The sequence below is a fragment of the Ophidiomyces ophidiicola genome, assembly GCF_022830035.1.
Source record: "Ophidiomyces ophidiicola strain CBS 122913 chromosome Unknown scaffold_1, whole genome shotgun sequence".
Lineage (NCBI taxonomy): Eukaryota > Fungi > Ascomycota > Eurotiomycetes > Onygenales > Onygenaceae > Ophidiomyces > Ophidiomyces ophidiicola.
In genome coordinates, this window is record NW_026054641.1 from 1,535,988 (window position 1) to 1,550,253 (window position 14,266).

The 14,266-nt window shown below is 51.6% G+C and overlaps 7 protein-coding genes across 7 annotated transcripts; 4 read left to right on the forward strand and 3 right to left on the reverse strand.

Moving 5' to 3' along the window:
* Positions 1–653: 653 nt before the first annotated feature.
* Positions 654–2,826, reverse strand: FRP1 (ferric-chelate reductase Frp1; the record flags this gene model as incomplete). Its single annotated transcript, XM_049249630.1, has 2 exons — positions 654–2,604; positions 2,672–2,826. 2 exons carry the CDS (start codon positions 2,824–2,826, stop codon positions 654–656), a joined length of 2,106 nt encoding a protein of 701 aa, XP_049111824.1.
* A 701-nt stretch (positions 2,827–3,527) lies between these two features.
* LOZ57_000532 (uncharacterized protein) lies at positions 3,528–4,031 on the forward strand (the record flags this gene model as incomplete). Its single annotated transcript, XM_049249631.1, has 1 exon — positions 3,528–4,031. The coding sequence occupies one exon, from the start codon at positions 3,528–3,530 to the stop codon at positions 4,029–4,031; it is 504 nt and encodes a 167-aa protein (XP_049111825.1).
* An 826-nt stretch (positions 4,032–4,857) lies between these two features.
* On the forward strand, positions 4,858–5,627 carry LOZ57_000533 (uncharacterized protein; the record flags this gene model as incomplete). The annotated part of the gene is made up of 2 exons (XM_049249632.1): positions 4,858–5,277; positions 5,346–5,627. The coding sequence occupies 2 exons, from the start codon at positions 4,858–4,860 to the stop codon at positions 5,625–5,627; spliced, it is 702 nt and encodes a 233-aa protein (XP_049111826.1).
* A 347-nt stretch (positions 5,628–5,974) lies between these two features.
* Positions 5,975–7,002, forward strand: LOZ57_000534 (uncharacterized protein; the record flags this gene model as incomplete). The annotated part of the gene is made up of 6 exons (XM_049249633.1): positions 5,975–6,051; positions 6,109–6,120; positions 6,188–6,278; positions 6,339–6,392; positions 6,448–6,833; positions 6,900–7,002. The coding sequence occupies 6 exons, from the start codon at positions 5,975–5,977 to the stop codon at positions 7,000–7,002; spliced, it is 723 nt and encodes a 240-aa protein (XP_049111827.1).
* Positions 7,003–9,285: 2,283 nt separating this feature from the next.
* On the reverse strand, positions 9,286–11,074 carry LOZ57_000535 (uncharacterized protein; the record flags this gene model as incomplete). The annotated part of the gene is made up of 5 exons (XM_049249634.1): positions 9,286–9,620; positions 9,686–9,878; positions 9,937–10,003; positions 10,058–10,846; positions 10,929–11,074. The coding sequence occupies 5 exons, from the start codon at positions 11,072–11,074 to the stop codon at positions 9,286–9,288; spliced, it is 1,530 nt and encodes a 509-aa protein (XP_049111828.1).
* A 707-nt stretch (positions 11,075–11,781) lies between these two features.
* Positions 11,782–12,730, forward strand: LOZ57_000536 (uncharacterized protein; the record flags this gene model as incomplete). Its single annotated transcript, XM_049249635.1, has 4 exons — positions 11,782–12,074; positions 12,124–12,322; positions 12,384–12,671; positions 12,728–12,730. The coding sequence occupies 4 exons, from the start codon at positions 11,782–11,784 to the stop codon at positions 12,728–12,730; spliced, it is 783 nt and encodes a 260-aa protein (XP_049111829.1).
* Positions 12,731–13,080: 350 nt separating this feature from the next.
* LOZ57_000537 (uncharacterized protein) lies at positions 13,081–13,740 on the reverse strand (the record flags this gene model as incomplete). Its single annotated transcript, XM_049249636.1, has 4 exons — positions 13,081–13,157; positions 13,230–13,257; positions 13,326–13,673; positions 13,729–13,740. The coding sequence occupies 4 exons, from the start codon at positions 13,738–13,740 to the stop codon at positions 13,081–13,083; spliced, it is 465 nt and encodes a 154-aa protein (XP_049111830.1).
* Positions 13,741–14,266: the final 526 nt, after the last annotated feature.

Consider the following 14,266-nt stretch of genomic DNA (forward strand, 5'->3'; position numbering starts at 1 on the left):
TGGGCGGCAACCACCTGAGAAAGAAGGTCGCGGGTTCAAATCCCACTATCCCCAAAGATATTTTACCGACAGAGAAGCATCTTTCTCTGGGTGGCGTGGGATTTTCTCTAGAAGACAAGGTCATTGACTGCTGGGAATTGGGAAAAATCAGTCTTAGTGTGACCTTGTGCATCTAGTTCTGATTTCTGTTGATTCTTGCCATGGTTAGATATACCAGTTACATCCTAGATTTTGGGAGGATTTCCCTAGAGAGCATGATCTAATAGGAGAATTTGGTGAAAAGCTTAATAAGGGGTCTTGACCCCCTGGACATGCTACAGTTTGAGACTTAAACAGAAGTGACAGGAGACCAGATATCAAGGATGAGACATGCTGCAAATAAGCCAGATTATGGAGAGTGGCCCTTCATAGTCTATGACTGCATAAGAGCCTACGAAAAATGATGAATTCACACAAACACACGCATATGTACGGATGTGCATCATGTAAATATTACCCAGTATGGAACAAGACTCAAACCCAAGATGTACTCATAACGGGCATCAGACAATGGCTCTTCAGTCAAATTCAGTACGACTCCAGCCCAAAAGAAGAAAAAAAAACGCACCGAAAAAAGGAAAAAACGCCGTCTTCCAGAAACCAAACCGCCGATCCTAGAACTTCTTGAACTCCTCAACATGCAGATAGATCCCCTGGGCACCGGTTCCTTTATGCACCGCACGCTCGTCACTCAGAGACACCACGCTACGCCTCGCGTCCGCATTCAGCCCCGGCGGGCCACACACAACCACGCCACTTTCGCCCTCGGCGCGTTCCAAAACGGCGAGGATGATGGCCCGCACGTCCGGGCGGCCCGATAATAAAGGAACTCGCTGAGTGACGACTGACGTCCTCGACTCGCGTGTCGGGGAGAAGATCGGGGCGCCCGACGAGCTGGTGGCCTTGGTGTCCGTTGTGGACGCGGATATGGGTGATGAAGCGCGTTCGCCGCTCGGCCCGGCGCAGGTACATGGGGCGGGGGGGTTTGCTTCGTTAGTGATTTTGACGGTACAGCTGCACTCGCGCTCAAATGGCGACGGGATGCTTTTGTCCGGGATGATAATCGGGGTCAGTGGGATTGTTTCAAGAATAGCTTGTTTTTCCCGTGAGGTCAGTGTCGCATCCTGGTCGAGCGCTGATCCGATGGATGACGAGGATCCAGGGCGGATCGCCTCAGGGTATAAGTTGGCGTCACACGTAACATATACACTGATCTCAAGGCTCCTTGTTTCACCGAACATAGGATTGATGTCGGCGCAGTCGTCAAAATCCCGGATTAATTCTTGCAGTTGATCCGTAAACCACTCCAGCTGCGCATACGCCCGGATAACCCAGACAAACCGGATTCGTTTTGTTAACGCAAAGTTCGAACGGGAAAGAGCTTTGGATTCAGATGTTTTTGAGTCGCGGATTTCAGTTTTCCATCCTTCGACGATATCACGTACTAGGGGCATGGTAAAGGTGGCTCCCATGCCCCCAGCAATAAACACGACGCTATCGAATTGTCGTAACGGGCGTATCCTTCCATATGGACCATCGATCGTCACGGTTTTAGCAACACTATTATTGGACGCATAGGAGAACATCTTTTTCGTAGCTCCTTTTTCGGCACGCACTATGAATTCCATCCTTTTATCGGACGGGATAGAAGCAATCGTAAACGGGTGGCTTTGAAGTGGTAAGAGAGAATGGCAGGAGAGAAAGACGTGTTGTCCAGGTTTCCACGAAACGATCGGATCTTGAATCGTGATTCGCGTAACGCCTCCGGGCAATGGAGTAAAGGTAGCACTGTTCCCCACCTTCGCCCTTGGGCCGGTAGGTGCCTCTTGTTGGCGGCGAGAGAACAGAGGAAGGTTTGCAATGGCCATGAAGACGACTCTCATTACGCGATCGAATACCACTAGGGCAATCGGAATCCATACCCACATCCTGAGGCCGGGCGGAGAATGATACCAAACGGCCACGAGAAAGCCGAGGAAGGTAAGGATATGTGAGACGACGAATATCTCATAGTTCCAGCGGCGCAGGGGAGCTATTGACAGAATGACGATAAGCGATAGAATGCACCACGCCACTAGTCCTCTCTGGCTGATGGCGTCCGACTTCAGCTTGACCAGAATGTAGTTATATCTGCCCCAGCTGCGGAACCAGAAGCACATGTGAATGGTGGTGGTGAGCCATAGTGTCCTGGCAGTCCACCGATGCAGCCAGTTCAGGCGTTCATAGCTGGAACCGGCAAAGAAGGCGATGATATTGGTCTTCGCAGCGAGGAGAAAAATCAGCGGCATCTGGGCTAGTGCCACGGAACCAGTCCGGTAGCCGATCGTTTCCCAGCTCCATTGATCTAGAGTGTTCAGCTTGTAGAAGCAAAGCACCATCACCACGGCGAGGTTGGCCAGTACCATGGCCAGTCCGCCCAGCGGCGGGAGGCTGAGCCTGACTTTCCCCAGCACCACGCCGGCTGGAATGGCATAGATGAATTCTCTGGCGGTGGCCGTAAGCGTGGCATAGGTTTTGAAGAAGAGCGACTTGGGCTTCGAGGGGGTTGCGGTACGGTCGGAGAATCTAGTCCATGCATTGTCAGCGTACGTATCGCTAGTTATACGGTACAACGGGCTCAGTCTCCACACACCGTTGCGCAGCAATGATCTTGTTCATGAGATTCGCCAGAGCGGCGGCGGCAACAACAGCGCCCACGATGGCATAGTATAAGCGCTGCAGCTGCGGGTTCCCGGGCACGCCCGCGACAGCGACGTCGCCGCCGCCGTGGTCGTGGCGGCGCTCCATGGCTCTGGGGGTATCACGGACAGGTGCAGAGTAGAGAGTCACGGCATCTGGGGCGTATCTGGCAGGATCGGGCAGGCGGGGAGGAGGGGGCGGCGAGCAGCAGAAGCACAGCCAACGTCTTGCTATTATAGCAGCACAACCGATACCCGCCGGTCGGCTGGCTGGCGGTGGTTGAGATCGCGGAGTTGCTCGCACAGCAGCGCCTGAGCAGAATATTACTAACGCGCTGCCGACGAGGCGCCGCTTGGCGGCCGCGGCGGCGGCGGAGAGGCGCCGAGCCCGGGTTTGCGTTGAGCCGGAGGGTATTTTTGGTACGCCGCCGTACTCGCTGTATATATAGCAGCCAGCACGCCCCCCTGGGCAGCTATCCTAGCCGGCGACAACCACCGCTGTCCCAGTCCAGCGCCACCTCCCGCGCAACGACACCGAACAAGAAGAATAAATACCTGCTCGCAGGGAAACGGCATTGACGTGTCGTGAACATGAGCGCATTCTGTGCGGCGTGAGACGAACAAATATCTTGGCTGCCACAGACCTGTCTCAGCTCGGCCGGGAGCCCTTCAAAGACTTATTATATATCACATCTACTCCGCTTCGACCCGGGGTCCTCAGTCTCCTCCCTCCTCCCCCGTGAGCATCTGCGTTGACTCCTCGCGAGACACCATCGTTGTTGCAACTGTTATTCTCTACACGCCTCCACCATGTCGCACAGTCACGGCGCGATGCCCGAGTCGGCAGCGCCCCAGCCCGCGGCGGGCGGCCACTCGCACGGCACCGGCGGCGGCGACCCGTCGTCGGCCATCATGGCGATGGTCTTCCAGAACTTCATCCAGACGCCGCTGTTCACGACGACGTGGACGCCCAAGACCGGCGGCACGTACGCGGCCACGTGCATCTTCCTAGTGCTGCTCGCGATGATCGGGCGCGGGCTGATCGCGGTTAAGGCGGCGCTCGACCAGCGCTGGCTCAACCAGGCGCGCCAGCGGCGCTTCGTGGTCGTGGCGGGCCAGTCACCGCAGGCGGAGCGGGCGTACAGCGACCCGGACGCCAAAATCATGACGCTGCTGTCGGAGAACGGCGTGGAGGAGAAGGTCAAGGTAGTGACCCGGACGGCTGGCCCGCCGGTGATGCCGTGGCGGTTTAGCGTGGACCTGCCGCGCGCGGCGTTTGTGACGCTGATGGCTGGTGTTGGCTACCTCATGTAAGCTCCCCTATGAAGCACGAAAGGACGGACGGGCTGGCTAACGCGGGGCAGGATGCTGGCGGTGATGACGATGAACGTGGGGTACTTCCTGTGCATCCTGGCGGGCGTGTTCCTGGGCGACGTCGCGGTCGGGCGGTTTGCGCACCGCTGGGACGAGCACTGATCGGGGGCGAGGGCTTAGGGTTAGGGTTAGGGTTGAGGTTGGGCGGCACGGGGCGCTGGGCGCGGGGGGCACGGGATTAGGGTTTAGGGCTTGGCCGCAAGGGGCTAGCGAGATTACCGCATGTACTGTACCGTATTCTGCCACCGCCAACAAAGCTTCATTGCCGCGCTTGTCCCGATCTGGCTAGAGCGCGCAGGTTTGAGCACATTAGCTACCCCCCGCGCGCCGGGCGAGGGGCCATGCCGGGCCGGCGCCGCCCAAGTTTCGTTGCGGCGGGACGGGCGCACGCGAGCCTGCGCGCAACCAGGCTGGCATGCACAGCGCATATCGTATCGCAGATGGCGGGCGCGAAGCAGGCTTTTCTGCGGCGATGAGGCCGAATGAGCAAAACACACGCTCAAACCCACCAACCTCGCCTCCACCCGCCGCGCCCTTTTGAGCGGATACCCGCATCCTTCGCGGCCCCATCGCAGGCAGCGTTAATAAGAATAAGTTCAGAGCCAGCCGCTGGTGCCAGCGAGCCCACCGCCTGGCGCCGCCCCCCGCATCTCTCTTTTTTTTCTTGTGCTTAAGGAGCTGCTGCTCGTCGTTCTTGAGCCTCCGTCCTTCCCGCTCCGACCGCGATCCAACTGCCCTTCTTTTCCTAGTTCCATACACGCCCGCCATGCAGCTCTCCTGTGCCCTCATCCTCGCCGCGCTCACGGCCGGCTCCACCGCGCACTTCGTCCTCAAGGACCCGCCGCCCCGTGGCTTCTCGGAGGACCAGCTCGTCAACTTCCCATGCGGTGGCCAGGCGCCGTCGCGCCAGCGCTACGACGTCTCGCTGGTTCGCCCGACGGTCAACATCGCCCTCCAGATGGGCCACGACCAGTCGGCCGTGCAGGTGCTGATGGCACTGGGCACCGACCCCGGCTCCAACTTCAACATCACCCTTAAGCCGACCTTCCGCCAGGTCGGTCTGGGTGATTTCTGTATACCCGGGATCAGCCTCGACCGCGACGTGCTCGGCGTCGACCCCATCGAGAACATGAACGCGACCATCCAGGTCGTGACCAACGGCGACCCCAAAGGCGGCCTGTACAACGTAAGCATTTGAATTCGCGGGCGGCCCCCATCGCCTGGAAGAGTAACCGACTAACCCGTCCGTGCTAGTGTGCCGACATCTTCTTCTCGTCGCGCGCCAACCTACCCGACGCCGGCAAGTGCAAGAATGGCACCGGCGTCAGCGCGCAGCTATTCTCGGGCGCCGCGGCGCAGCGCAACGCCAACGTGTCGACGCCCAACGGCCAGGCACAGTCCGGCGGTGGCAGCAGCAGCAGCGGCACCAGCAGCGGCGCGCCCCGGCCCACGTCGTCGTCGAGCGCGGCGTCGCTGGACACGGCCGCGTGGGGCGTGATGGGCGCCGTCGTGGCCGGTGGTTTGGCTCTGCTGTAAGCGCTGTCGTCGTCGTCGTCGTCGCTGGTCGAAGAACGAGCCGGGAGCTGTGGTCAGTCATAGTCAGTCATTTGGAATGAGCTCTGGACAGGTTGCAAGCACGTAGCGTTGTGGCTGTTGTCTGTCTGTCTGTCTGTCTGTCTGCATGTAGTTTTAGTTGTCGCATCGTCCGTCAATTCACCTCGTGATTTCTCTTCTCGGCCTGCGCGGGCCGGCTCGGATCAACCCCGCCCGCCTCTCCGCCATCAATCCGTCGCCCATATAATTAACTACCCTCAGCATCCTCTCCCTCCAGCACTCCCACAGCAGCATCTCCGCCTCCAACTCCTAGGCGACTCATGTTCAGGATGGCGGCGCCCTTCGTAGTCCCCGCGCTGAAAAAGCACACCGCCACCGTCATTATGGCCCACGGTCTGGGCGATACGTGAGTTGCTCCCCCCGCTCCAACAAGCCATGCCCGGCGTGCTGACGGGTCCGGTAGCGGTGCAGGATGGTATGCTGCCTTTCTCTTTCTCTCTATCGCAGCCCAGCGTCGGCTGGACTGACCCCCCGCCGCGCAGGATGATGCTGGCCAGCAACTGGCGCCGACGGGGCCTGTTCGAGGAAGTCTCGTTCATCTTCCCCAACGCGCCCTCCATCCCCATCACCGTCGTACGTCAACTGCGTCCCTCGAGCTGCTGGCAGGCGCCTTTCGCTGACTCCCACCCGTAGAACTTTGGTATGAGCATGCCTGGCTGGTATGACATCGCCACGCTCTCCGTCACCGTTCGTACCCCCAGCATTCCCAATTTGCGTATGCCGATACTCACCATGAGCACAGGCCTCACAGGAAGAATTCCTCCGCCAGCAGGATGAGCCTGGCATTTTAAAGTCGCGCGACTACTTCAACTCGCTCATCCAGGCCGAGCTCGACAAGGGCATCAAGCCGGGCCGCATCGTGCTCGGCGGCTTTTCCCAGGGCGGCGCCATGGCCTTGATCACCGGTCTCACCTCCAAGGAAAAGCTTGCCGGCATCTTCGCGCTGTCGTGCTACCTGCCCTTGTCGCACAAGTTTAAGGAGTTGGTCCCGGACGGCTTTCCGAATCTGAAGACCCCCGTGTTCATGGCCCATGGCGACGCCGATGCCGTCGTCAAGTTTGAATTCGGCCAGAATTCCGCCAAGCATCTTGAAGACATGGGTGTTGATGTGAAATTTCGTGAATACTCGTACGTGTGATCCAAAGCCGCTCTCCTTGCCTCTCCAGTGCTGCTGCTAACCTTGTTCAACTGCAGTGGGATGGGCCACACCAGCGATCCGCTGGAGATCCAAGACCTAGAGAACTATCTCGCGGACGTCCTCCCCGCAGAGGAGAAAGTGTCGTCGTCCGGGTTGTGACTGGATGGCGGCGAGCGGCTTTATACCCCCCTATTTACTTTGATTTTTATTTTCATCCTTCGCCGGATTCTGCGATGAATTATTAAACTACAATACTAGAGATTCAATGCTTATATTTTCTTGCCAATCCTATCCTATATCTAGAAGAGCCGCTTACTCTAATCACTCCGACCCTTTCAATATATCTTTATTCCACTGCTGAAATGTGATTCATGAGAATCCCAGACGTCCAATTCCAAAAACTCTCTTTCATAAAAATACATCTCTATAGGGTATATAGAAAGAGGTTGGAAGCTAGAATATGAGGAGAGGATAGAGTAAAGCCGTTAACTGTAGGCTTGGTTTGAAATTCTCGGCCCTTCTTCAAACTCTCCATGATACCTGGCGTCCAAAAGGTGCCATAGTAGTCTCCCAGGGGTTGAGTTTCGATATCTCGGCTTTGCTACTCCTTAAATCGCCTTCTCAATCAATATCTAGCCTGTCGCGGAATTGTCTGTCAGTCTAATTGTACTATACGCCTTGTAAGTGATTACCAAAAATAATTAGGTTTACTGTCTGTATACACTGTTCCTATTGGTATCATCGGGCACTTGTTACTTTCATACACCTAAGGGAGGGGCGTTTTAGAAATGAAGGGGACTCTAAATCTTCTTAAAATATGCTGGATATGTTTAAATAAAGATTGGGAAGGGATATTAGTTGCCTATGGCAGTTCCTGATCGTTTGTGGTTCATATCGGTGGTATGGTTGTTTCTGACACCATATCGCCGACTCAATGCATAACGGCGATATAACGGGATACGAGCATTGGTGCTAAGAACCAATTGCTACCCTTTCGGTATTAAGGTGTTGGATTTATATTTTATTTTGTGCTGCAAAGAAAATCCTTTTATTTTATCAAGGTGTTTTTAATTTCAATATAGACAGCATACTTCCTAATGAGGACCATATCAACAGCACTCGTTCCCGTATCGTCGGCCTTGTACGAAGTATGCCTCTTGCCGCTGCTCTACAATAAATACGGTGGGCTTGCAAAGCGAAATAAAGCTCAGGCACGTCTGTCCTCCACTTGGAGTCAATACGCATTGAACACTCAGAAAAGCGATGGGAGCGAGGGAACATCTCTTGAATATGTTTTGTAATGATGCCTCCTGCTTACCGTTCTAAACGTATGAGCTAACTTTTTGCTTTGTGGTGAAGAACATCAGTTGATAAGCTTGCAAATTGGTCCCGTCAAGGTTCCCTTTGGCCTCTCAGCTTCGGCCTGGCGTGCTGCGGCGTTGAGATGATGGCCACGTCAATGCCGCGCTACGATCAGGACCGACTAGGCATCATCTTCCGTGCATCCCCTCGACAATCGGACGTGATGTTGGTGGCGGGAACAGTGACAAATAAAATGGCTCCGGCGCTCAGGCTCTTGTATGATCAAATGCCAGATCCCAAATGGGTCATCAGCATGGGTAGCTGTGCAAACGGAGGGGGATATTATCACTATAGCTATAGTGTCTTAAGAGGCGTGGACCGTATCGTCCCGGTGAATATATATGTTCCAGGATGCCCGCCGACCGCTGAAGCATTGCTATATGGAGTGTTTCTGCTTCAGAAAAAAATCAGGAATACTCGAACGACAAGAATGTGGTATCGAAAATAGGAAAAAAAAAAGGCTGCTCTATTAGAGTTGATATACCATGAGACTTTGTAAATGATGTACAACAAGAGGGGAGATTTTTCAATTGTCGTAAGAAGTCGTCATACAGGATCCACACCGGCGCAAAAATCAAGACTCGCTAAAAGGCTATCAAATGAGGGGCTCATAATGGCCCTTGGGTCAATGGAATGGGAAGTAGAATTGAGCATTAAATGTGCACTGGCGGAGCTGTTTTCGGATATGTCTTCAGATATATCCCGGTTGTGTATAAGTGGAGGCGAATCTAAAAGCCGAAAAGGAGTCGTGGTCCTGGGAGTTTGAAATGGATTATTGTGATTCCCGATGATATGGGCTTTTATTATTGGGAGTAGGTGCTTGAATAGCCTGTAATTCCAAGAGATTGGAGGCCAGCGATCTTGAAGTTTGTGCAGCACAAGCATGCATAAATGTATCCGGTGTTCTGAAATGTCCCTGATTCTCGAAGTCGGACTTTGCATGTTTGCGATGTGAACGGACAATGAGGCAAATATTGGTGCAAGTCTGTGGGACATTAGCTCCGGTTGTGCCAACCTGCTAAGGGTATACGGACATAAATAAAGGAGAAAAGGACAAAGCATCGGATGAAAGCAAGTCTTCTAGGATTCTAACGATCTTAACAGCTGCATCAAATGGTACGGTTCCCACCGACATCCTGCCAGGAAGACGAGACCCATTTCGACGTAAAAGTATTTGGCAATTGCTTGGGAATGGGTTTGGGTTAGAGGATTGTTAGAATTGAAATCAAGGTTGACGCACTGGAAGTTTAAGTGCAGTAAAGCCGTCCAAAAGCCATTCTCTAAAGAAACCATGGAGGAGGTATATTGCAGCTCTTTTGGGAGGGATGTCTCCCAGGAGCAAAAGATTTCAAGAGATTTCTCTATTGTTGATTCGTCTGCACCATTACCAAATGTTGCTAGGAGGCATTTGCTTGCTACCATATTGGACGTTAGTGCATACATGTTTACTTGGGCTTGGTAGGAACTTCCAAACGCATACTTTTTGTGGCAAGATTCGCCAACTGGACAAGATACAGCTTCGACTCTGTGGTGTGATTTCTGTTTTCATCAACATTTATTCCATTTTCGTCATTGCAATCAAAGTCACTTTCATTAAGGGGCGGCACATCGCAATATGCATCGTTGATGTGCGGAGTTTGGCCTAATATCAAGGCTTCAAGAATATCGGCAGTCTATAGTTCAATTATAAGCAGCTAAGGTGAGGAACATAAAGCCGCAAAGAAATCTCACATAGATACCCCACCATATCTTTCGTCTGAATTTTATTTCTTTTGTTGGTAAGTTGGTATATGCTCTCCTATTCTAGTTGTTAGCCAAACTTCCAGGAAAATAGACAAGATAATTCACGCACAGTCGATGTAGCTCTAGTGATTGGGCAAGGCTGACAGCAATTCCTACCCAGTGCCAGGTATACTTTTGTTCAGTTGGCGTTCCCCACCACTGAGACAAAAGACAAACAGCTTGAAGATTGGTAATAGCATCGGATTCATAATTAGCATCATACAGAGCTTTTGCTCTGTGGTAGAATGCCGAACTTGCTTCGAATCGACTGGAGTAACCAGCTGCCTTATAGGTCTCATCCTCACAGTGTACGAGTGAGGCGAAGTGAATAGCATGTAAAATTAGAGGTGATATTCGCCCACATTCATACTTGAGGTAGAATTCCGCCTGGTCAAATAGGAGGGCGGACAAAGGATAAGAGCTCCGGAAGAACAGCTGTACTAGCTCATCCGCAACGTTTTTTGGCGGCATTTGAAAGACACCTTCACTCTTGAGGCGAGCCATATCTTGCATTCTGCGCTCATTCACTCGAGCTTTGCTTGTTTCATCAAGATGCTCGAAATGCAGACGTCCGAAGCTTTCTTCCAATGAAAGGAATTCTGGTGCCTTATTCAAAGGATCACATATTTCGTGGAACACATATTTTAGATTAAAGCTATCTCCATAAAAAGCGCCCTCATTAGACCCCGAATCTGCCATAGGAGAAGTTTGTGTGAGTGTGCTGTCAGAGATTGGATGGGCCTCAACATCTTCTTGCTGGGCTATTGTTCCTATACTCTGAATTACGCCACCCTCGATCTGCGACAGTGACACAAGATCTGGAAACAAGTCAGATGAACCGTTGCGGCGACGTTTATATCTGTGTAGGTTGGGATGCGTTGATTAGCAGGCAATGTTCGCTGTGCCAGGCACATCGCCCGCTCTCGACGTCAAGAACATACTTTCCACGTCGCGACACAATAGCAAGACATTCTTGACCGGTAAGCTGACAGTTGCTGCATGCTGTTTCTTCTGTTCGGTCGCATTTTACCCTTCTTGCATGGCAGAGTTGACATGCAACTTTGACTCGACGCTTGGAGGTCGGCATATTCGACAGTGGTATGCTGCGAATGCAGGGTGAAATGTAGGCCTGAAAACCATGCAGTAATTTTATTGCCAGGACGTCAGTCCAGAAAATTAGCTTGCAAATGGATTATTGAAGTTTGATGAATACCCTGTACGGAGTACGGAGTACGGAGTACGGAGTAACTAACTAGTGACTCCGTACTGGAGCCGAGATACTTCGGTCTCAACGCTATTTACTCTTCTTCCAGCCCCAGGGCTTCTCCAGCCTTCAGAAAGGCGCTGAACCCTTGCGCGGATTAAGTTAACTAGCTATGGCTTCGAATGCTAATCTATCTTCATCCGCCCAAAGGCCCCATTATTTACGCTCACACTTTGACTACAAAGTCACGGCGAACTTTGTTTCTTCAATTGTCCACGGCTGGCCCATCCCTGCCGGTCCAACCTAGTTAACGATAAGGTTTTCTCCAGGGGCCTCCCGGTTCAGCCAATCAATACGAGCCAGTGACATCGCCGCCCATGGAATATCTTGTTCAATCGTCGTGAAGGCAAGGGCACTCTGCAAATAAATATGTGAATAACCCGGGAGCCCTTTCAGAGACGGGGCTAAGCCGATTGCTCATGGTCCCAATCCTCCGCATTTGCTGTGGTCGCACGACATCCAGGGTACTAAGGAGGACCATTCTCTCAAGATATATAAGCCCTATGGCAAATTCTACTCCAGTTGTCAATATGACGAATAATCCCAGCCGCGAAAATGGCTTTTCAACTGATAGGGCATTAATTTTAGAGCCAAATGGACCTGCAACTCCACCGTTGAATAGCGTACGCTCTCTTTGTATAGCCGAAAGGGACGATGACCCAGGAATCCGCGAAGTATACAGACCGTATATTTTACCGGAATCTGAACAGGACTGGGTGAGCCAGCTGGAGCTGGATAATGTAATGGATCTAGCAGAAAAGGAGATTTCGTCGGAAGGAAAAAGGTTGAAAATTTTGGTGCTATATGGAAGCCTCAGAAAAAGGTAACCCCCCAATTTCGATGTATAGAACGGAACTGAGAGAATACTGAAGATCATATTCACGCCTGGTCGCTTTCGAGGCAGCACGCATCCTTTTTCGGCTAGACTGTGATGTTCGTGTTTTCAATCCAGAGGGACTGCCTGTTAAGAATGACGTTGACCACGATCACCCCAAGGTACAAGAGCTCCGGAAGCTTAGCATGTGGAGTGACGGACATGTATGGGTAACTCCAGAACAACATGGAAATCTTGTAAGACTCCCCAAATTCTCCTACCCGTTCGAGTGATGTTGTACTCTGACATTCATCCCAGACAGCCGTCTTCAAGAACCAGATCGACTGGATACCGTTGTCGACCGGAAGTATACGCCCAACCCAAGGTCGTACCCTTGCCATCGCCCAGGTGTCCGGTGGTTCCCAGTCATTCAATGCCGTGAATTCTCTTCGACTCCTCGGCCGGTGGATGCGAATGTTCACAATTCCTAATCAGTCTTCAATTCCAAAAGCATATACACATTTTCCCGACGAGGGTCAGCCAGATTGTCAGCGTCTAAAGCCCAGTAGTAATAGAGAACGACTTGTCGATTGTATGGAAGAATTCGTGAAATATACTCTTCTGTTGTGGCGGCATATAGACCTTTTTGCTGACCGGTATAGTGAGAGGGAAGAAAAAAGGATAAAAGAAGAAAGGAATAGAAAATAAGACATGGGTATCATATATTGTAGATTGTAATAGACACCTAGATCTGTATGATACTGGTTAAAATTAGAGTCATCCATATGTATTTCATGATCATCTAAGAGAAAAATCTCTGAAAAAGGGTATTCAATGCAATTCATACCCGGTATACCACTTATACATATGAATAAGATAAGAGAGATCCGTCGACACCATACCAGCTTGGGATTTCTGACTAACCCGAAAACCAGCTGATATTGCAGAATGGAGTATCAATTATACATAGAAAGTAGAAGATAGGTTAAAATATAATGCCGGCTATACACAAAATTCATGGGGTGTTATCTGGAGTATGCTGTGGCTCCTCTCGAAGGAGCCTCAATATTTCAGACTCGTTTGTGCCCAAGACTTAAAAAAGAATAGAAGAACTAGTGTTAGCAATGGCAGAGACATGGGTCATACTAGACTGACAACACATACCTGCCTTACCGTTATTCCAATCCACGACCTGTTAATAGGGATTTAGCCAACTTCCACCATCAACATATCTAGAAAGCAATAGAACGAGTGTCTTACCACCGGCCTAATAAATGTAGATCCATCTTCCTTCAGCCTTTTCAGTGCATCTAGTCTGTCTCTTGCCCCGGCCACCAGCTCACTTGGAGCCACCTTTTTCTCATTCGCCCTCATATAGTCAAAAATTAGCTTTAACTGGTCTGGCGTTGGTGGGTCCTCGGTGACCGTGAGGTCAAATTGTTCCCGACGGTTGCGCTCGAGCTGATTTTGCGCCGTATGGTCAGACGCCTGGTCAGTTGTGGCAGTCTCAGCGGCATTGGCGGATGCTTGCTTGAGGAGTGCGAGGGCGCGGAGGGAGGTGGGGAGGGAGGGTTTGTGGAAGAGGGTTACAACGTCAAGCGGTTTGTGCTATGAGCTTTAGTTAGTGCTAAGTTGAAAATGCTATCGGAGGGAGGCAGCTCACAAAACGAAACATGGTGGGCGTTGCGAGTGTGATGGATGTGGTCACTCAAAGCAAGCCTTAATGTTTGTCGCCTGGTGAAGCTGCCAATAACACCAACTAGTCAACTATGACGTCACGAGATCTGGACCAGGTTGTTGACCACACTTCACACTGCAAATAGTTTATGATACATTCGATTTTCATGATATTATGCTAATGTCTACCTTACGGGATTCGAAACAAAACAGGGTGAATGCAGGTATGGAGGAAGGGAAATAGATATTGAAGGAAGAACCATGAGAGCTTTGCTATGCCCCCAATTCGAATACAAACGAAAAGGAAACAGAAGATGTATGGTTTTAGGAATAGTGAGGTATACACAGACACGTAGTAATTCTGACAGGTACTCAACATAGACGAACCACAGTTAGGAAGAAAGGCGGGCGTGTTAAATAGGGGCAGTGTAGACCGAAAATCATTAAAATACTCATATCAATGGCTGGACGAAAAAGCAGAGTGCAAAAACTGATTAAAACGGAAATTTGAGATTTTTGTTTTT